The sequence below is a fragment of the Mastigoproctus giganteus genome, chromosome 7, assembly GCF_048544385.1.
Source record: "Mastigoproctus giganteus isolate SK-2022 chromosome 7, ASM4854438v1, whole genome shotgun sequence".
NCBI lineage: Eukaryota > Metazoa > Arthropoda > Arachnida > Uropygi > Thelyphonidae > Mastigoproctus > Mastigoproctus giganteus.
In genome coordinates this window covers 201,578,042-201,597,547 of record NC_143581.1, presented here as the reverse complement: position 1 = coordinate 201,597,547, position 19,506 = coordinate 201,578,042, and the positions used below count along the sequence as shown (strand labels likewise).

The following is a 19,506-nucleotide window of genomic DNA, read 5'->3' as shown; positions in this document are numbered from 1 at the left end:
CTAATGTCTGCTAATGTATTTTAATACAATAAGTCCAAATACCTGATTAGGATTTCTCTTTCTGAAGAATATCAACATATCAACATATGAAGGAATCCTTTAAGAATTCCCCCCATTTCCAATGGGACATCCAAACTTTCCTAATGAATGCCAAATAGCAAACCCACATAGGTCTGGAATTCATTTTCATAGAACATAATACTCTTCCACATAGGACTCAGCTGGTTGATGAATTCCTTCAAAGTAAGGATATTCTCTGAACTTGACTGAGCATGCCCAGAATGTTTTAGGAAGAGCAATTGGAACACAGTTTAAAAAGTTGTGGTATATTCCAAGTTATCATCCACAAATCAAAAGCTTGTTCAAGTGAAGTGTGCAACATTTTTGTAATCAGCAAGAATTGGATAACTTGGCAAAGGACTTGGGTATAACCAAATCCAAAGCAGACACCCTGGCAACTTTTTTAAAAAAGTGGAATATACTTGATAACAGCTGCAAGACTTCTACATACAGAAAAAGATATGTCACTTATGCATATTTTGGTGCTGTTGCAGGATCCCTATGCTCCTCTTTTCATTCAATTGGTCTTTATGAGGAAATTGCTATCGGTTACAATCAAGAATGATAAGAGTGGCACCTTTTTTATAGGAAGTTCAGGTAAAAAGTTTGAAAAAGTATTTAAACTAAAAATAATATTTTTTAAACTAAAAAAAAAATAAATATATATATATACACACACAGCACACACACACATACAAAATTACTTATACACATGCAGACATATAAACAGCATCTCTTACAGGATTATAAACAAAAAGGTGGAAGAGCTCCCCACCACGGATACTGTTCTCCAGTTTTTCTGTTCCACCAGGATATTTATCCAGGAAAATGGTATGGGTATACAATCCACAAGTCTGTCTAGGCAATACCTAAGAACACAAATAAAAATAACTCAATTAATATTAATACTGATATACAAATGATATACTGATTTTTTATGGATAAAAATCCCATATTATAAGCATAACTTTCAAATTATTAACAACACTTCTATGTAACTGTAAATAGTTTAATCACTTTTAAGATAACAATTATTTAAAAGGACCATTTCTATGAATTTATTCAAGTGCTAATGTCTATCTTATTATTATTATTATTATTATTAGCCATATGGTACAAGGAAGCCTGAGGCTTATGCTGCACCAGCCAAAAAAAAAAAAAAAAATTCCCGAGTTAGTGTGTGTGTGTGTGTGTGTGTGTGTGTGTGTGTGTGTGTGTGTGTGTGTGTGTGTGTGTGTGTGTGTGTGTGTGAGAGAGAGAGAGAGAGAGAGAGAGAGAGAGAGAGAGAGAGAGAGAGAGAGAGAGAGAGAGAGAGAGAGAAGTAGAAGGCATCACCAAGAAAGAGAAGAATGATGATATCCAGCTCAGGACCCTGGCTTGGCAAACCCAGGGTCCTGAGCTGGATATCATCTTATTCACAAAGGTAGTTAAAAGGATGAAATGAATCTAGATATGCAAGAAAGCTGTGGAGACCATAGTTAATTAAGTAATACAAGATCCACTGGATAAGAATGGAATTATAACAGAACTGTGGCAGAGGCCTTTTTTTAAAAGGAGATTATGTCTAACCACTCTGCCTGGTTACAATGAGGTTGTTATAAAAGAACTGGATGCAAATACAGCATAATTTAATTAGCAGCATGGAATTAGTGACAAGCTACTACTGTGGAGAAACAGTAATGGAGGAATACTGCATTAGAGGAAATTTACTATGGTTAAAGGGATAATTAAGTGGTGTGAGATAAAGAGTGGTTATAAATGGCCAGCTGCTCTTCATTGACTAATGTGATGATTGGGGTTCCACAGGGGTCTGGGTTGGGTCACCTACTGTTTTTAATATTTATTAATGATATTGATGTAGGTATTTTAAGCTTGTTAATAATACTCAGGTAAACATAGTGGATAATGAAAGTAATCAGGGTATGCTACATCAAGAAGATCCATATAAATTAAGTGAATGGACTGAAAAATGGCGCATGTGGTTTAACATTAATAAATGAAAGGAACTGCATCTGAACAGCAGTAATCCCAGACTAACATATCATTTGGGTAGCATCGAATACGAGGTAGTATTTGATGCTACCCAAAGTATTTGGTAGTATTTGGTAGCATCAAATACGAGGTAGTATTTGATGCTACTATTTGATTTTTCTAGGGGTAATTGTACAGTGTGACATGAAATTCTTTAAGCAGTGCAAGCAGGTTGCTGCTAGAACAGCTTATAGAGTTCTGCTAATGATATACACAAACTTTTCCAGCAGGGACAGAGTTGATTATCCCACTGTGTAAGGCTATGGTTAGGTAGCACCTGAAATACTGCATACAAGTTTGGAAACCTCATTTTAGGAAGGACACAGACCTGTTGTAAAGGTGTAGAGAAGATCAACAAAATCAGTTGGGGGGGGGGGGGAGTTACAAAATGATTTTTACCAATTCATGTTCTGTAAATTGCAATCTCTGAAAGTAGGCATCTTAATAGCATCCTAACTGAAGTGCACAAGCTTCTGGAAAGGGTTAAGTACCCTAACTGCTGATAGCACATTTACTCTTTCTCAAATGATGCACATGAAGTATAAAAAGAGTGGTTACAGAAATAGATGTTTAGAAATTGCATGTAGCCAAAGAATAACTGGTTGTTGGAATATATTTCTTGTTGTGAAAGTGGGATTGAATAAGTAAGGATTGAACAAATTATTGGAAGTAATGAGCAAATGAAGAATGAAGCGGGCTTTTTTTCTTTTCTCATCCTCTAGGTTTTTTTTGTTTTTTTTTCCCCGGCTGGTGCTGTGCGAGTTTTGCTTCCTTGCATTATATTGCCAATACTATTAATCCAACAAAAAAAAAGCTATCAAAATCAAAAATAACTGGTTTGAAATTATCTATTTTCCACTCAAAATCACAACCCATTGTTTCCTTTTGAGGTTTTTCTTTTTTGCAGGTGTTCACTATCTGTTTAACTGGTCACCACTTTTTCATATACACCAATATCCATTATGTCTGTTTCACTTTTGCTCAATTCAATTTTGATCACTTTTTAAATCAGAATTGCAAAGGAGATGAGACAGCCAGAGACCATCAAACTGTAGCCTTTTCTTCACAGAAAGGGCAGCAACCAGCCCCCTTAACCCCTTACCTTTTTCACCCAGATGCTTGGCATAACTTACAGAGAACTTTATCCAGTTGACATAAATGCAGTCAATCAGTCTTCTCTCATAAAGAGCTAGGGATGTCAAATGTTTTTTCATACAGTTCCTTTGTGTCCAACTGCAAAGAATGTAGTCATTGTAACATAAAGTATAGTTTGTGTTTTAGTTTATAACCATAGAAAAAGGAGCCAAAGAGCTCCAAAACATCTGGATTAATAATATGCATATAGTTAGTTTTAAATTTTGTTCATTGCAGAGTTGTATGATATCATCATCATCATGAACTTGGTCCGGCTTAGGTCTTTTAAGACCTATTCTGTTGTAGCTCTTGGAGGTGGTCTTGATCTCGCCATCGTTGTCTTGGTCGACCCACATCTCTCTTGCCTGTAGGTTTGTAGTTAAAGGCTAATTTTGGGATCCGGTCTGGGTTCATTCTTTCTATGTGGCTGATCCATTTTTTCTGATACCGTTTTATGTCATTTACTATGCTATCTACTTTTAATTTCTCACAGATATCTAAATTTATTTGGTGGTCTAATCTTGTAAAGCCTAATAATGGTCTTAAAAATCTCATTTGTGCTGCTTCTAGTTTGTGTGCATGTAGTATGATATATATTTCTTATATTAATAGTTCTTGTGTCCACAACCATGTCTTTCAGATCTTTTATGATAAAGAAGTTCTTCAATTTCAAATTGGGTAAGCCTGTGTTATCTGAAAAACAAGTAACATGAAGACAAAGGTCACAGTACGTATTTTTCCATTTTCAAACTGAAAGCACCAATAACAGGTGGCAGCACATAATTAAAGAGTTTCAAGGTAATCTGTACATATACAGGGATACTTCACTGACACAGACTAAAATATGTAAATGTATGCATTCACTCATGAAAGGGTTAAGCCAAAATTTCTGATTCCAACTAACCACAGTGAGACTTTTTTTCTCACTCAAAATAATTGATGCCAAAGTTGATTTGCCAAGCATTCTGGAAAAGATGGCCTTGTAGATTCCACAGTATAAACTAGGCATGGCCAGGAGTAAAGTTGTATTTACTTTAGCAAATTAAAGACTGATTAACATTTTCTCTCAATTCCAGAAGCTTCAATGTCAAATGCATTTGCAGACTGCTTATAAAATAAGAAACCATAAAACTAATTCCAGTTTGAAACTAAATCTTTGTAAAGTGTTTCTGCATTAAATTTTAATTTCTATATATTGATTGTGCTCAACTCTGATGCATATAGCTGACTGTCATTCCCACTGCTCTCACATAATGAATGTCTTTGGGAAATTAAAAGCTACTGGAGTATTTCTATCTTTTTTGTAATAAAACTGTGTTTTGTAATTAAACTTTGTAATAAAAGCTGAATTTAATAATAATAAATCAAACACAAAACTAAGATAACTAACACTTCACAACTAATAAAACACTTTACATAACAACCACAAATATAGAATCTAAAATGTTCTAATATAAAATTTTTTAAGAAATTGCCAGAAATTTCTTTGTTTCTATTAGAAAAGAAGTTCTGATATATGAGAAATAATCTGAAATACTGAAATGTACATGTCAGAAAGTACTTAATCTTACCATTATATTCCTATGAATAAATCCTCTCCTGAGACGGGCTGGTCGGAGATGAGGATATTCTTCTGTACTTGTAACTCTCACATTCCACACTCTCTTCCAGGCCTCATACAAAGGCTCATGAACTGGGTACACACCAGAATGATGTGGTGCAACAGAATAACCTGAGTCAGTTGGTATGTTGTGTTTCTAGAAAGCAAATACAAAATAATCAGTCATTCAAGACAAAATATTCCCTCAATATAATAAACTGGTTATTAATTTTGCTATCAACAAAAAGCTGGGAACATAATAATCTATACACAAAAATGTTATTCAAATTAAAGCTAATATCTCTGAAGGAAATTTAGTGAAAAAAAAAGCATAATTAATAGAAAATTGATTAATTTTTTGAAGATTATCTGTTTCCATTATAATTGAATTAATGGTAATACTTCTAAAAGAAATATATTAAAATGTGACAAGATTAGCTTTCATTTCTTGATTGTCTTTATAAATATATGTCCCTTTTATAGAATCTAGGCCAACAGCATCTCTATAGGTAGTTCCTGTTACTCACTCACTATGTGTAATTTGTATTCCAATTAATAACTAATACAAATCAGTGGTTCCCAAACAGTGTGCTGCAACCCTTTTCAAGTATGCTGGAGATTAGGAAATATTCCAATGAGTTTGATTCAATATTTCAGTGTGCTGTTAATATTCGCCTTTCAGTTAAAGTGTGACTAGAGTGACAGAAGATTGAGAACCACTGATGTAAATGATAACCACATATATTCCAAATACTAACTCAGAGAATCAAGTATATTTAAAAAGTTTAAATTTTATATACTGTGACTCAGGCCTCCTGGAACTATGATATTTGAGGCTAGATTGTTTTGAATTTGCACCAATGCAACTAAGGTTACGAATATATTGTGTCTATAAACTGGGTGTACTCAATATCGCCTGTTTTGCTGGATGGGAAAATCCCAACTTTCTGGAAGAAACCAAAACACTTGTTGAGTGTGTATGGAATTGATTTGAGGGTTCTTGGTGCAAGAGCTACTGTGGCTAATATGCACCTGTGTGTGTGGGAAAGGGGAGGAGTACATAACAGTTTCTCCTGTCTCGATGGAGTCAAACCTAAGTTTCTCTAAATAACGAGGAAAGGACAGAGATTATAACTACTACACTAGCCATGAGGATGGTGCATTTGATAATGCCCTATTTGAAAAGCATTAATCCAATTAGAATCTAGTCAAAATACAATTTAGAAATCTTTGCCTTCAGTTGTTTCTAACCTCTTCACTATTTTAAACATTTATTTCGAGATTTTAGTTTATGTTTTTATTTATTAGGATTCATTTTTATTTCAAATTCAATTTTCTCTTTCTGAAATAGAGAGCCAAAAAAAGGCGATCATTAAAATATAATACACTTAACAGGGTACTGAGAATTAAATTACTAGTCTAGTTACAATATAAATGATGCTATGCAAATTACTTTTTATGCTCTTTCAGGTTGAGATATTATCATGAGACACCCTGTTTCACTACCAACAAATACTTAGCATTTTCCTAATATGAAGCTTACTGCTATTTATTAGTAGTGCAGTGATACTACATCTATGGCCATTTCAAATGGTTATTGCTATCCTATCAGAGGGTGGCCAGGAACCCATCAGGGCAGCACTTCACCCTGACAACAACAACAATTTCCAGAAATACTGTAATTTAGGAGATCAATATCATAGTAAAGACTGTCTTTTTCTTGTAAATTTATTTGTAATATGGTAAATTATTACTACATCATATGAGTACCTGTATAATAAATAATCTTCATAAGCTATATCAAATCTTATGCTGAAAGGTGAAAATAAATGCTTATTTTTCAAATCGAAAGCTTTCAAGTCTTAGTTTAAAGATCTGTAACCATTAGTAGGTTCTTTAATCCAAAATGGATATAAAATCAGGGAGGCAGGAAATATTTCATAGTTTATTAAAGGAAGAATCACTTATTAAAGAATCCTTAGGATTACTGATAAAATGGAGTTTGATGAAAATAATGCATTTTGTCTGACTGGGAATGTCATCATGATAGAAATATTACATTCAGGGAGTGTACAGATTACTATGATAGTAATCTCAGCATTATCCTCCATACTATTCTAATTTATGATAGATTTTTGGCCCTAGCATGGCACCAGTAATATGTGTATTAAAACAGTTAACTATAAAGAATGGTTAATTTAGTTAATTAGTTTAATTTAGGTACTGAATTAATACAGTATACTGGAATTAATATACCAGAAGTTTGTTTCACCGAAACGGTCATGTTTTGACCTATTTTAGATAAACAGTATTAGATCCCATCCACCCCAAGTGCCTTTCTTCTGTTTAACTTCAACAATTTCTCCTCCACTTTGCTCTCAGTTATTACAAAGTCATTAAGCTCCCTGTTAGAGTTTAATAAGCTTCTGGCCTCCACTTCCCTACAGACTTTCTCGTGTGTGTGTGTGAATGTAGATGCAAAATACTCATTCAGTTTGTCAGCTATCTGAGCAAGATCATCAACAGTCAAACCATCGATATCAAGTGGACCAATCTGATTTATCCCCTTCCTTCTAGAGTTTATATAAGTAAAGTCCTTGCTGTTTTTCTTAGCAACCTTTGCCAAATATTTCTCGTAATCTGCATTGGCTTGTATAATCTCATTTGTGACTTGATTACAGATTAATTTATATCTACCACAGGCTTCTGTGTCGCCTGATAATTTATATGCATCCCATGCATTTTTCTTCCCTGCCATGAGTCTCATTAGTTCATCTGACATCCATTTAGGCCTAAACCTTGAACGATATTTCTTAATCAGTATGAAAAGTCTAGTAGCTTCCACGATTAATTCCTTGAATGCTTCCCATTTAGAATTTTCTGTTGGTAACATCATCAGTTGGTCCCGCTGTACAGAATTTAAAAACTGTCTGAGACCACTGTAGTCACAGTGGTCTCAGACAGTACTACTACTATAAAATTGTGCTTTACAACCTGTTTACAGACATATGACTACATTAAATGCAGTTGCAAAGGAACTTATAAATATTTATAATACATTGAAAGTTTTATAAATAAAATTAACTTATTTTTTTTAATCAAAAGTTAAATTTCCAGCAAATATGTTAAATTCTAAACTGGGTATATATAAACACACACTTATGAAAACAAACCTTGGCAAAATCTCTGTTCAACCTCATTTCAGTTTCCAAAGCAGATATATTGTCAAATAGATGTGGCTGGCTGTGACTCCACATATGGCAGAACCACCAGAAGTCATGAGCATGTTCTATATTAAATAAAATAAGGAAATTACCTCAATTCTATAAGAACACACATAAATAAAGCCAAGGCAAGTTATCATATAAGCAATGCAGTCAAGGCTGATGGTGTGGATAGCTCTGCTTGCAATCAATACTGTTGGCAGCAGAGACACTGCTCACTTAAACAAAAGTAAACCATTTATTTTTTACTGTGAGCATAGTACACTATTATACAGACTCTATATAAAAGTGCACTATGCTTAATTTAGGTACTGAATTAAGCTAAATTAAGAATTAATATACTGGACTTAGTTTTTGAAGTTCAATATATTCAAAATATATATAACAGAAAACATGCATGAATATAATGCAGAAATTAGTAAAGTAAAAAATTATGACTCTCATTATATTTTCATAAAGGGGGAAAAGCTAACTAGAGTGAAAATATTAGAGTAATATTATTATTATTATATTTAAATCCTATCTGTATAAAAAGCTCAAATAGCAAAATTATTAAATTTTGATACTTAAGTTTTTAGACAGTTTATTATTTTATTTTGAAGACATACTGAAAGGAATGTATTAAGAAATGAATTTGATTTTTAATGTAGTTGCATAGATTCCTATAGTTAACATGGTATGCTTGATTCCTGTTTATGTGAGAAAATATCAAAACTTAGTATAGTGTACACAACAGTGAATATTAGAATGAAGCTCTCTAAACCATGGTAAATATATACATTTTTTTTTAAGTAGAAAAATATCAGTTTCCAAAGTGACGGTTAAATCAAGGTGACTGTGATGAACTGCACTACATTTAATTAATTTCAGAAAATACAGCAGATACTGCTTAATTCATACACTGGTGATGAGAATCAATTTTTTAAAGACAAAACCAAATCTTAGTAAATGCAATGAAATTTCAGTGCATATTCTGCTCGCATTTTTGGCTATTGTGATCAAATGCTTCACATTGGCACTCTTGTATTAAAGCAAAACTAGGTGGATTCCTATAAACCATGTGTGTCTGTGCATACATAAACTTTACTTGTAAATTGAATGCTCATAAATGTTAAATAAAATACAGTAGGATGAGTCCATCATCAAAAAGGGTACACATTTAGAGGAGGCTGCATTTAGGTTAAAGACATACATTACCATCTTTACTAATCCATAAGGTATCATCTTCAAGTAGAGAATTCTTATTCATCTAATTTAAAATTAGATGAATTTTTACTGCCATATATTTTTATCATCTAAGATAAAAATATATGGCAATCGCTATAATGTCAACCTTCTCTTCCCCCTCTCATGCAGTGCCAACTGTCATCATAAAGCAGACAAGTTATATCTATGAATGAGTGAGCCAGCTGCATACAAGCAGGGCTGCACACTGAGTTTGTATACTTTGAGACCCTACTGAATATCACAAGTAAGTACACAGAACAATGAGTTAAATTTCTAGGGAGGACAAGCACCTATCTGTCCAGTGCATACAATACTAATTTTTGAAAGCTACTCACATAATTGTACATGGTCAGTGAAAAATGAGAAGGAAGAACTGCACTGTTGTTAAACAATTGCACAAGCTGATCCAAACTAAAATTTTCAGAACATGGAATTAATTTTCTATTACCAAAACACATCAGAGATTGAACCCCTCAATTTTGAATTGCACAATACATCAAGACATTTTACTGCAACATGAGATGAATCATCCAAGCTACACAAAAACATATACTGACCTAGAAGCAAGTCATATGAGAGTGAATGTCTGGAATCTTTAAATAAAAAATACAGTTAATATTGTTTTAGAAAATATGGATCAGGCTGACACAGTGAAGGGATTCTGAGAGAAGTGTTTTATAACTCCATACGATGAGATGACTAAGCGGAAATTTGATGAATGAATGGATAATGACAAGTGAGTGCAACCTCAACTTTGTCATTGTTCAATCAGTTTAAGAAATTTATAGAGTGGGAGAACCCAAAAGTTTCTGTTACCAATTATCAAGGTTTTCTAAATATTTACACTTAGGAGGCCATTAAAATAATGCAGTGCCACAGACAAGAAATACAGATCATCACTGTAGCTTCAAAAAATAAGAAAATAAATGAACATTTTAATAAGGCAGAGATTCTTTAAAGTTACACAAATATAATACAGTATACAATGAGGGGTGGTGGTCAGAAATTTAGAGAATGGTTTTTCTGTTTATTTGCCTTGTTTTACATAGTATACGTATAGATGTTTGCATTTAATAATAAATTCACAGAACGTATGTCCTTTTTATTGGCAAGGCAGCAAACAGACATCTTCTTCTTAGGAAAAAAGAAGTTTTTTTCATGCAGCACTGACCCCCGTGCAGCTACAAGTTTCTTCAGTGTTACACTATAGATAAATAGTACTCCCTATAAAGAGAAGTATAATGCTACTTTTTTTATTACGTGGTGCAGCCACCCTATCAGTACATCGCGAGATATCCCAATTACAATTTAACTCACAAAATAAGAGATGCAAAAGATGTAAATAGTAAAATTTACCATACTGAGCCAATAAATAAGCGTGTATTTAAGTATAAAATGTACATAAATTTGACTGTATATATATACAGGGTGATTCACTACCAGTGCGACAAACTTGCAGGAGGTGTAGGGGGCACAAAGACGAATCGGAATCACATAGCATTGCAGGGTCCGAAATGCCTTCGTCATGTGGTAGAGGATGTTGAACGGGAGATTGCGTAAACAGCGATCCCGCTGGAAGTCAGCATTTGTGAACTGTTTCTGTTGAAGAAACCAAATAGCAAAAGTCCTCCAGAGTGGATAATCCACAGGCTCCAATGATTGGATGCGTTGCAGATGGTATGGACTCATTTGGTTTGTTGACAGTATCCTCCATACAGTGGATTGGGAAATACCCAATCGTTGGCATATCGCTCGAGTACTCGTACTCGGATTGCCTTCTGCAAGACGTAGGACATTCTCCTCATTGTCTGGCGTCCTCGTCGTTCGCTCTCGATTCATGGTACCTCTCGTGAAACAACCATTCTCACGTAACCTTCTGTGCACACTTGTGAAAATCATATGATGAGGAGCACGCCTATGCGGGAAACGTTCTTGGTACAAGCGCAGAGCGGCGCGCCTGTTACAGTCCGCAGCTCCATACGTGAGGTGCATGTCGGCCAGTTCAACATTTGAATACTCGTCCATCCTACTGCCTCGGGAACTGGTTCGCAAATGCTGACTTCCAGCGGGATCGCTGTTCATGCGACCTCCCGTTCAACGTCCTCTACCGCATGACGAAGGCATTTCGGATCCTGCAATGCTACGTGATTCAGATTCATCTTTGTGCCCCCTACACCTCCTGCAAGTTTGTCGCACTGGTAGTGAATCACCCTGTATATATATATGGTATTTTCTTCACTTTGCCGGCGCCTCCGTAGCCAGGTGGGAAGGAGCAGCAGTGAGTAGCACAAGCTTCTTGATTAGCCCGGGGTTCGAGCCCATCACCACCAAATACGGAGGATACGGAAAGGTCAGGGAATGACCACCGCATATCCCGGAGCAATATGGCCTTAGTTGCTAATGCTCCTAAAAACCAAATAACAAACAAACTTCACTTTGCCATTACAATTACTGCTTACTATGGTCTGAAAGACACATATTTTGCATTTATTTTTCTACAGAACATGCACCAGCCTTCTGATTTCAGTTAAAGTGGAATTTTAACTGAAATCAGATTAAAATGGAATATAAAAGTGATCCTATTATGTGACAGCTAATGAATTTAAAATACATGTATGTAAAAAGATTTAAATATGCAGTGCACAATACCTACCAATTAGCAAGTCATCTCCTCTGTTTTCTTCAGCTGTTCCTTTGTGATAAAATTTCCCTGAGAAGCCCAGGTTAAAACGAAAACCTGGAATGACTCTTCTGAGTCGGTCTTGAGCATCCAGTAAGGCCTATATTTAGATGAAGGTTTAAATTATTATACATAATGTAAATTTAAAAATGTTAATTATAAAATAAACAGCAGAAACAACTGAAATGTTGTAACAAGTGTTATGAAAGATAAGAAATGCCTCTTTAAACATACATAATTTTCAGTAAAAAATGTGCATGCTCACATTTCTTAAGGACTATTTATAGTATACCTCAAAGAAGGGGACAGGATGCTTCATATTACATGCATTCTGATGCCATACTGCATACAAAACACCTGCACACCTATGATTTCATGAATCATATATTTTCTACAAGAGTTCTGTTTAATAATTTGTTAACTTAAAGTGTGCCTTAGATATAATTTCCTTTAGGGAATTAAAGATATAAGCAGTCTTTCTACTGAATACTGTTCAGTGCAAATATTTAATGAGGTTAGAACAAAAATTTTTCATCAAATATTTATTCTTCAATGGTAAAAAAAAAAAGGATAAAGTAGATAAATACATTTTAGTGCTACTCTGCTGTACTGAAGAATAAGAACATATTCTTATATCACATTTGTTATGAACAATTCTAGTGTAGAACAGAATGGTTTAAAATTGTAATACAGAACTAATGTTTATTATTAACTCAGAGTTCACTATTTCTGTATAATGCTCACCACCTTTAAACACATGATTATGAAAATGTGTTTGGCATTTTAACAATGTAAATTATGAAGCAAAAAAAAAAAAAAAAAAGCAAGCCTCAAGAAAGATTCCAACACAAACAATTTCAAGTGGATTCCAAAATTAAAGAGAACAGGAGATAGCCAACAGTAGGAAATGTTTATGCCATATATATATATATATACATAAATAAATTATTTTGGTAGTAAAAAGCAGGACTTATGCCCTTTTTTCTTATCGAGCTAGGTAAGCAATCATCAATTCTTTGCAAAAAAATAACCACACTGAATAGTGAAATGTGTGGTGGGCTGCATCTTGAAATGGAAATATGGATATACTTTGTTACTAATCACCAAACTTAATCCAAAATAACAAAATTTAATATAAGTAATACCACACTTTAATACAGGAATCTAAATCATTATGCAACTTAGAGATCACTCAAATTTTGAATGGCTCAAGAAATTAAATTTAAACAACTGTAAATTCTACATCCACGAGTCTGATTTATTTATAAATCATTGCTATATCCTGCCTTCTACAACAAAAATCTCCTAAATTTATCCATAATATCCAGTTACAGGCCCAAAAAAATTATAAAAACTCTTATTTTCTCAGGAAGGACATTACATAGGAATACAACTAAGTAATAATGCTTAATAAAATAAAATAAATATCACATTTGTACATCAAATTGGTTTAACTGAGACAATTACACCCACACATCCCTAATAATTAAATAAAATTGACTACCTTTTGGGTTTCTATGCTGGAATCCATCTTCAGGCCTGAGTTTTGGGTTTTCAAAAGCATACACAAAAGAAATTAACCAGGCAATGCTTGCAGCCCTATTTGTTACAAACATAGTCATGTGGAACCTAACAAATGCCTAATTTTCCCCCCCTAGAAAAAGTTTGTTTTTAGAGTTTTTCTTTTCTTAATGGATTGCAGTGCTTATTGTATGTAATTTTTTAATTTTAATAAAAAAATTTAAATATTTAAAAAATGCTATGTTTTTACATATTTGTTAAAAAATCAAAAAAAATTAATAATGCTAAAAATGAAAATACTAAGTTACAGCCACAAAAGTATAAACATGATACTAACAGTCACTTCCATTTTCTAGATCAGAGAACTATGAAGAGCAAAAGATTTAAAACTTGCATTTGAACACATGTTCAAATGCAAGAATTTGGGTTCAAATGAGGAATCTATTATGTAAATTCCTTTACTGTTAAGATCCATAAAAAAAAGTAATAACCCAATATAGACTTTTCTACAGCAGGGGTCCCCAACCTTTTTCATCGGAGGGTCACACAGAAAATTCATAACAAATGGCGGGCCGGAGTCGATGCAATTTTGACGACTAAAAACACTGTAAACCAAAAAACACAATTTTAGCAACTTCACCAGGTCGAACGGGGTGTACAAGATAGAAAAACTATAAAAAATTATAAACAAGGGATATTTATTGTAAATAAAGACATAGTCATATTAAAAATCACAATTTTTATTATTATAATCACATTTGATATTACAGAAATAGCAAATCAATGAGATGTTTGTTGTTGTTTTGATTTAGCAATAATTGAAATGTTAGGTTTAATAGTAGAAGTTCCCAATCTTAAAAAGTCTTGCTTATCTTAAAAAGATAAGTTCCCAATCTTAAAAAGTTCATCTGTCATTCTTGATCGATGTTTGGATTTTATATATTTCATTTTTGAATATGTTTGTTGACATAGGTAAGTGCTACCAAAAATAGAAATTATTCTTCTTGCTAATTTTTTTAATTCTGGAAATTCATTTTCTGTCAAAGTTTTATAAAAGTTAATTAATGTTTCATTTTTCAATAATGTTTTCAGGTTATCGTTACTTTGAAGATCTATGATTTCTAATTGTAGATCTTTATCTATTTGTGAAACATTTACATCAAATGGGTTCTGAAATAATGTAAATAATTTTCTATTGTTTTCGAAATCAACAAATCGATCAACAAATGCTTCCATCAATAATTCAAGATTTTGGACAAAATTGTCGGTAGAAAAATCACAATTGGGCATGTTATTATATAAACTTTCACAACACAAAAAATGGGAAAAATTATTTTGTTCAATTTGATTTTTAAATAAATCTAATTTTGTCTGAAATGCTTTAATATTGTAGAACAAGTCATTTACAAGTAGATTGTGATTTTGAAGTTTTTATTCAATGTATTCAAATGTTCACAAATATCTGTTAAAAATGCAAGTTCCCATAACCATTTAGTCTGTTAATTCTGGGACTGGTTTTAATTTTTCATTTGTGAATATGTTTATTTCGGTTCTGAGTTGAAAAAATCTTTTTAACACATTATCGCAACTCAACCATCGCACCTCCGTATGATACAACAAATCACCATATTCGCTTTCGATTTCCTCCAAGAAAATTTTAAACTGACGATGGTTCAGGCCATTTTTGTGTATAAAATAGTTGACATGATTGAGTTCGAATACAAAAATTTACCGCACAACGATTGCTGGTGAATAACACAATGAAATTGCATAGGTCTTTCGATGTTTTTGGAATCAAAATATTTATTAACATGGCCGATGAAACCAATATTTTTTCCAACCATATTCTTTGCACAATCGGTCGTAATTGCTGTCAACAATTCCCAATCAAGCTGCAGGTCTTCAAACACTTTTGATACGCTATAAAATATGTTTTCACCAGAGGTTCTATTCTTCAAGCTTTCAAGTGCAGCCAGTTCTTCTGTGACTTCAAAATTTTGATTTATACCGCGTATGTAAATGAGTAACTGTGCTGTGTTGGTAATATCTTCACTTTCATCAATTGCAATCGAAAAATTTATAAAATCTGTAACTTTTTGTTTCAGCTGATCTTTAACATTAGCAGACAAGTCTTCGATCCTTCTTGCTAAAGTTGACGCTGATAAACTTATAGCAGCGAAGTGCTTAACTTGATCAGGGCATATTTCTTCAGCAATTGATAGGCACACTCTTTTCACAAACTTGCCATCAGTAAAAGCCCTCCCTTCTTCAGCAATGATTTGAGATGCTCGCAGACTAGCTCTAATTAAATTTAAATTCTGATTAGTGAAACATGTCACCTGTTGTTGTCGCCTTTTGAAATCAAAGCTCAGCTCTTGTAATTTCTTGTTTTGCAACTCTCCTTGAAGTTTATCGTAAGTTGAGGCATGTTTTCTCGTATAATGCCGTTTCAAATTATATTCTTTCAACACAGAAACTGCTTCCTTACATATAAGGCAGGTATATCGGTTATTGTAACTTATAAAAAAATAATTAATCAACCAAAGTTCATTGAAGACACGACATTCGGAATCAATTTTTCTTTTCCTTGACATCTTGATTCGCTAAAATTAAAATTAAAAATTCAAAGTTAAATAAAATTAAAAATAATATGCATTTATACAAATAGCACTAATAAATTGTTGCGCATGATAATCGGTGCAGTGGCCCAACAACTACGGTCTGAATGAGAATAGCTGACCAGGAGAAAGATTAATACGTGTACTCGTATTTACATTGCAAACTGCAAAGAATGCATTGCATACAATTCTTTTACTCATACTTACTTGATTAATATTTAGATTAGTGTTTAGCAATTGTTTTAACAGTCGCTTATTTTAAATTTACTATTTCACTTTTTGACAACTCGTGTTTGCCGGAAATACTCGAGGCTATAAACTTATAGCCTTGGGCACTCGCACTGTTGGGATTTTCGACATCGCAAGAAACACTGCTGCCAAGTGGAAGCGCACAGAGTTGCAACAATGTTACAAAATTATATTTGGATGCATTTACATTATATTTTGATTAAAAATATCCTTATATACGATATGTAGCAATCAAAAAAGATTTCTATAGAATAGATTTCACGAGGCGGATGAAATAGTCTTTCGGGCCGGATGAAATCATCTGGCGGGCCGTAGGTTGGGGACCCCTGTTCTACAGGGCTGTACAATGGATGAAAAACACAGCATGAAACTAAATGATACTAATTTTAGAATAGCATGAAATAATTTGCTAAGGACGGAAAAGTTCCAAGAATCTTTTTATAACAGCCATTTTCAGAGCATTGCAAAATGCCTCCATCCTGTATTCATTTATGAGCAAACTAACAGCACTAATGAAGAACGTATTCATTCTCTCAATCCTGTTAAGACCAGGACAGAATACAGGCTATAGTCTAGGCTGTGTATATAAACTATGACAGAATTGGTGCATATGGAAGAGTAGAAGACCTCTCGCCTAAAATAACTATTTTAAGACGAAGAATTCCACTGAGAAGAGGGATTGTAATACTGTTTTTGCAGCAGATGACCAGACAACTGAAGCATGTCGTGAGTGATAAAAAAATAAAATATAATAAATCAATTTTCGACAACTAGAATGCTCTTAAAAGAGAAAGTTTAACTTGCTCACATTTCTTCTGAAAAGAAAATCTAGAACCAGATGACCTCAAGGAACTTAACATAATCAACTAGAGTTGAACTACCCCACATAAGTAACCCGAGGTTAAGTGAAGAGGATGAATGTCCCAAACAGAACTAAATATACTTAGTTTTTTGGAAATTAATGGCTAAACCAAAGAGGGAAATGTATTCCAAAAAAAAAAAAAAAACACCTCAGAAGAATCCTATTTTTCTGGCTAGAAACTGAGTTGATATCAGCATGGGTTAGCTTCATGAACATAAAAACAAACATCAACGGCATATGACAAATAATGTATTTAATGCATGGCTAGCATAATGAACAATTTGTTTATAACTGAAATATCAATTTTATGTTTGTAAGAAGAGAGGAAATTAACTGTAAGAGAGATTCAAAAAGACCACTGTTCTGAAGGAGATTCAACAAAGCTAAAATGGAAACTGAACAAAGGCAGATGAAATACCACAAAAAAAAATAATAATAAATAAATAAACATACGAGGAACCAATTTCAAGTTTCATGCTGTAAAAATAACTGAAGAATCCTTCCTTGTATTCATTTATAAACCTGCTACTGTAATTTTTCTTGACAGTTTGAAGAAGGTAGCATATACTACGAGAAGCTACCGTATAATGCACATTTTATTTGCTTTAGATTTTGTTTATATTAATTTATTATGCATAATTCTATAGTTTATGTGAGTACTATTTTTTATATTTTCTAATATATTTTAACCGTATATAAGAATTATATTTAAGGTTTTATTTCTGTTAAGTGAGTGCTCAGAAGAAATTTATTATCAATAATAATCCAGATTTTCAAAACCTTTTCATATTATCACTAAGTTTACTACTATGCTACCTTGGTCTCTTCAGAAAGAAAAAAAATTCCCTTCCCCCCAGGAACTGAGCTTACTCTGACCCTTTAAAAGCTTTAAAAACTTCAAAAAGCTCACCTGACAGATGCCTAATATCCAAGCTGTGTATATCAAAAATTATAGTCTTTCTTTAGGACTTACCAGTATAACGGTGGTAAAGAAGAAGAGCTACCATTATACCAGTATAAATTTCCATTATACAAGTATAATGGTAGCTCTTCTTTATACTCTTTCTATGGTGCAACCTCTAAACCCTGTATATCGTAAAATACTCCAGATGTGGCCTAACCAATTTATAAAAAAACAATACCAGTGCCAAAATATAGACTTTTTTGACCAAATGAATAATATATTTAGGTCTTTTTGGAAAACATACCCTAGGTTATGGACCAACCTACCTAATTCTGTATTGCAATTTTGTTATTTTGCATAATTTTTGTGAGCAAGTAGAATATGTTCAGGCAGTAAAGTATTTGTTAACATGACAGTTCTAGTACTTAATTACTTAAACACTATTTAACTAAGGCACCTTCGTAGCCAGGTGGGAAGGAGCAGCAGTGCGTAGCACACGCTTCTTGATTTAGACCAGGGTTCGAGCCCGTCACCACCAAAATACGGAGGATGCGGACAGGGCCTTAGTTGCTAATGCTCCTAAAAACCAAATAACAAACAACAATTATTTAACTAGTTTAGAAAAATATTCTTACCAAAACATCTGCAGGTTTCATTCTCGTATTCCTCTCCCCTACAAATATATCATCAATATCTATGAGAATGAACCTTTGTAAAGGAAGACTTAATTTTCCATGGGACAAATATGATATGGCATCAAGAAACAGCAATTTGTGAAGCCAGAACTTAAATCCACTACCAAACAACAATCTCTGAATACCATCATATCTTCCACGATCCTGAAATAAAGTAAATGATTTTATTCTGTAATGCACACACAAATAGATTTATGGATTTACACAATAAAAATAAATATTAATGTACTGCAATTTTCAATATAAAAGCATAACAATATATTCAAGAAATAAATACTCATTCCAAATACTTAATTTTTTTAACAATCTTAATTAAAATAGCATTTTCTCATAGTCCTAAAGAAAATTATACAATTTGTGAAAGCATTTAACAATATACCAGTTGTGTGGTATTTCATGTTTCAACCCTTACAAAATTATAAATTTACTTTTCTGCCATGATTTTTAATAACAAACATTTTTAAAATACTGCATCTACAAGTTTAAGGAGCTGCCTCTAGTGTGTTATCCAAAGAGAGTAAATATTTAGTGACATTTTGTTCAGCAAAAATTAGGGACATTAAATGATAAAAGTGAAATTTATCAGATGAATTCTCAATCCAAATGTATAATAATTTGATAATCCCAAGTGACAAAAAAGTCTTTCTATTCTCAAGCTATTCTCTGTGACAGTATAGTGAGTTCAGCACTTGACTCATTTG

At 33.1% G+C, this 19,506-nt stretch overlaps 1 protein-coding gene across 3 annotated transcripts in view; it reads right to left on the bottom strand.

The window, feature by feature from the left end:
* LOC150083569 (bifunctional heparan sulfate N-deacetylase/N-sulfotransferase-like) overlaps positions 1-19,506 on the bottom strand; it is a 461,935-nt gene that overhangs the window by 23,196 nt on the left and 419,233 nt on the right. For all 3 annotated transcript variants that reach the window (XM_090377367.1, XM_090377366.1, XM_090377368.1), the window contains exons 8-12: positions 18,746-18,949; positions 11,930-12,056; positions 7,999-8,114; positions 4,797-4,982; positions 801-929 (exon numbers count right to left, since the gene is read on the bottom strand). In XM_090377367.1, coding sequence (XP_090233493.1) covers positions 801-929; positions 4,797-4,982; positions 7,999-8,114; positions 11,930-12,056; positions 18,746-18,949 — 762 coding nt within the window. The remainder of the gene's footprint in view (positions 1-800; positions 930-4,796; positions 4,983-7,998; positions 8,115-11,929; positions 12,057-18,745; positions 18,950-19,506) is intronic.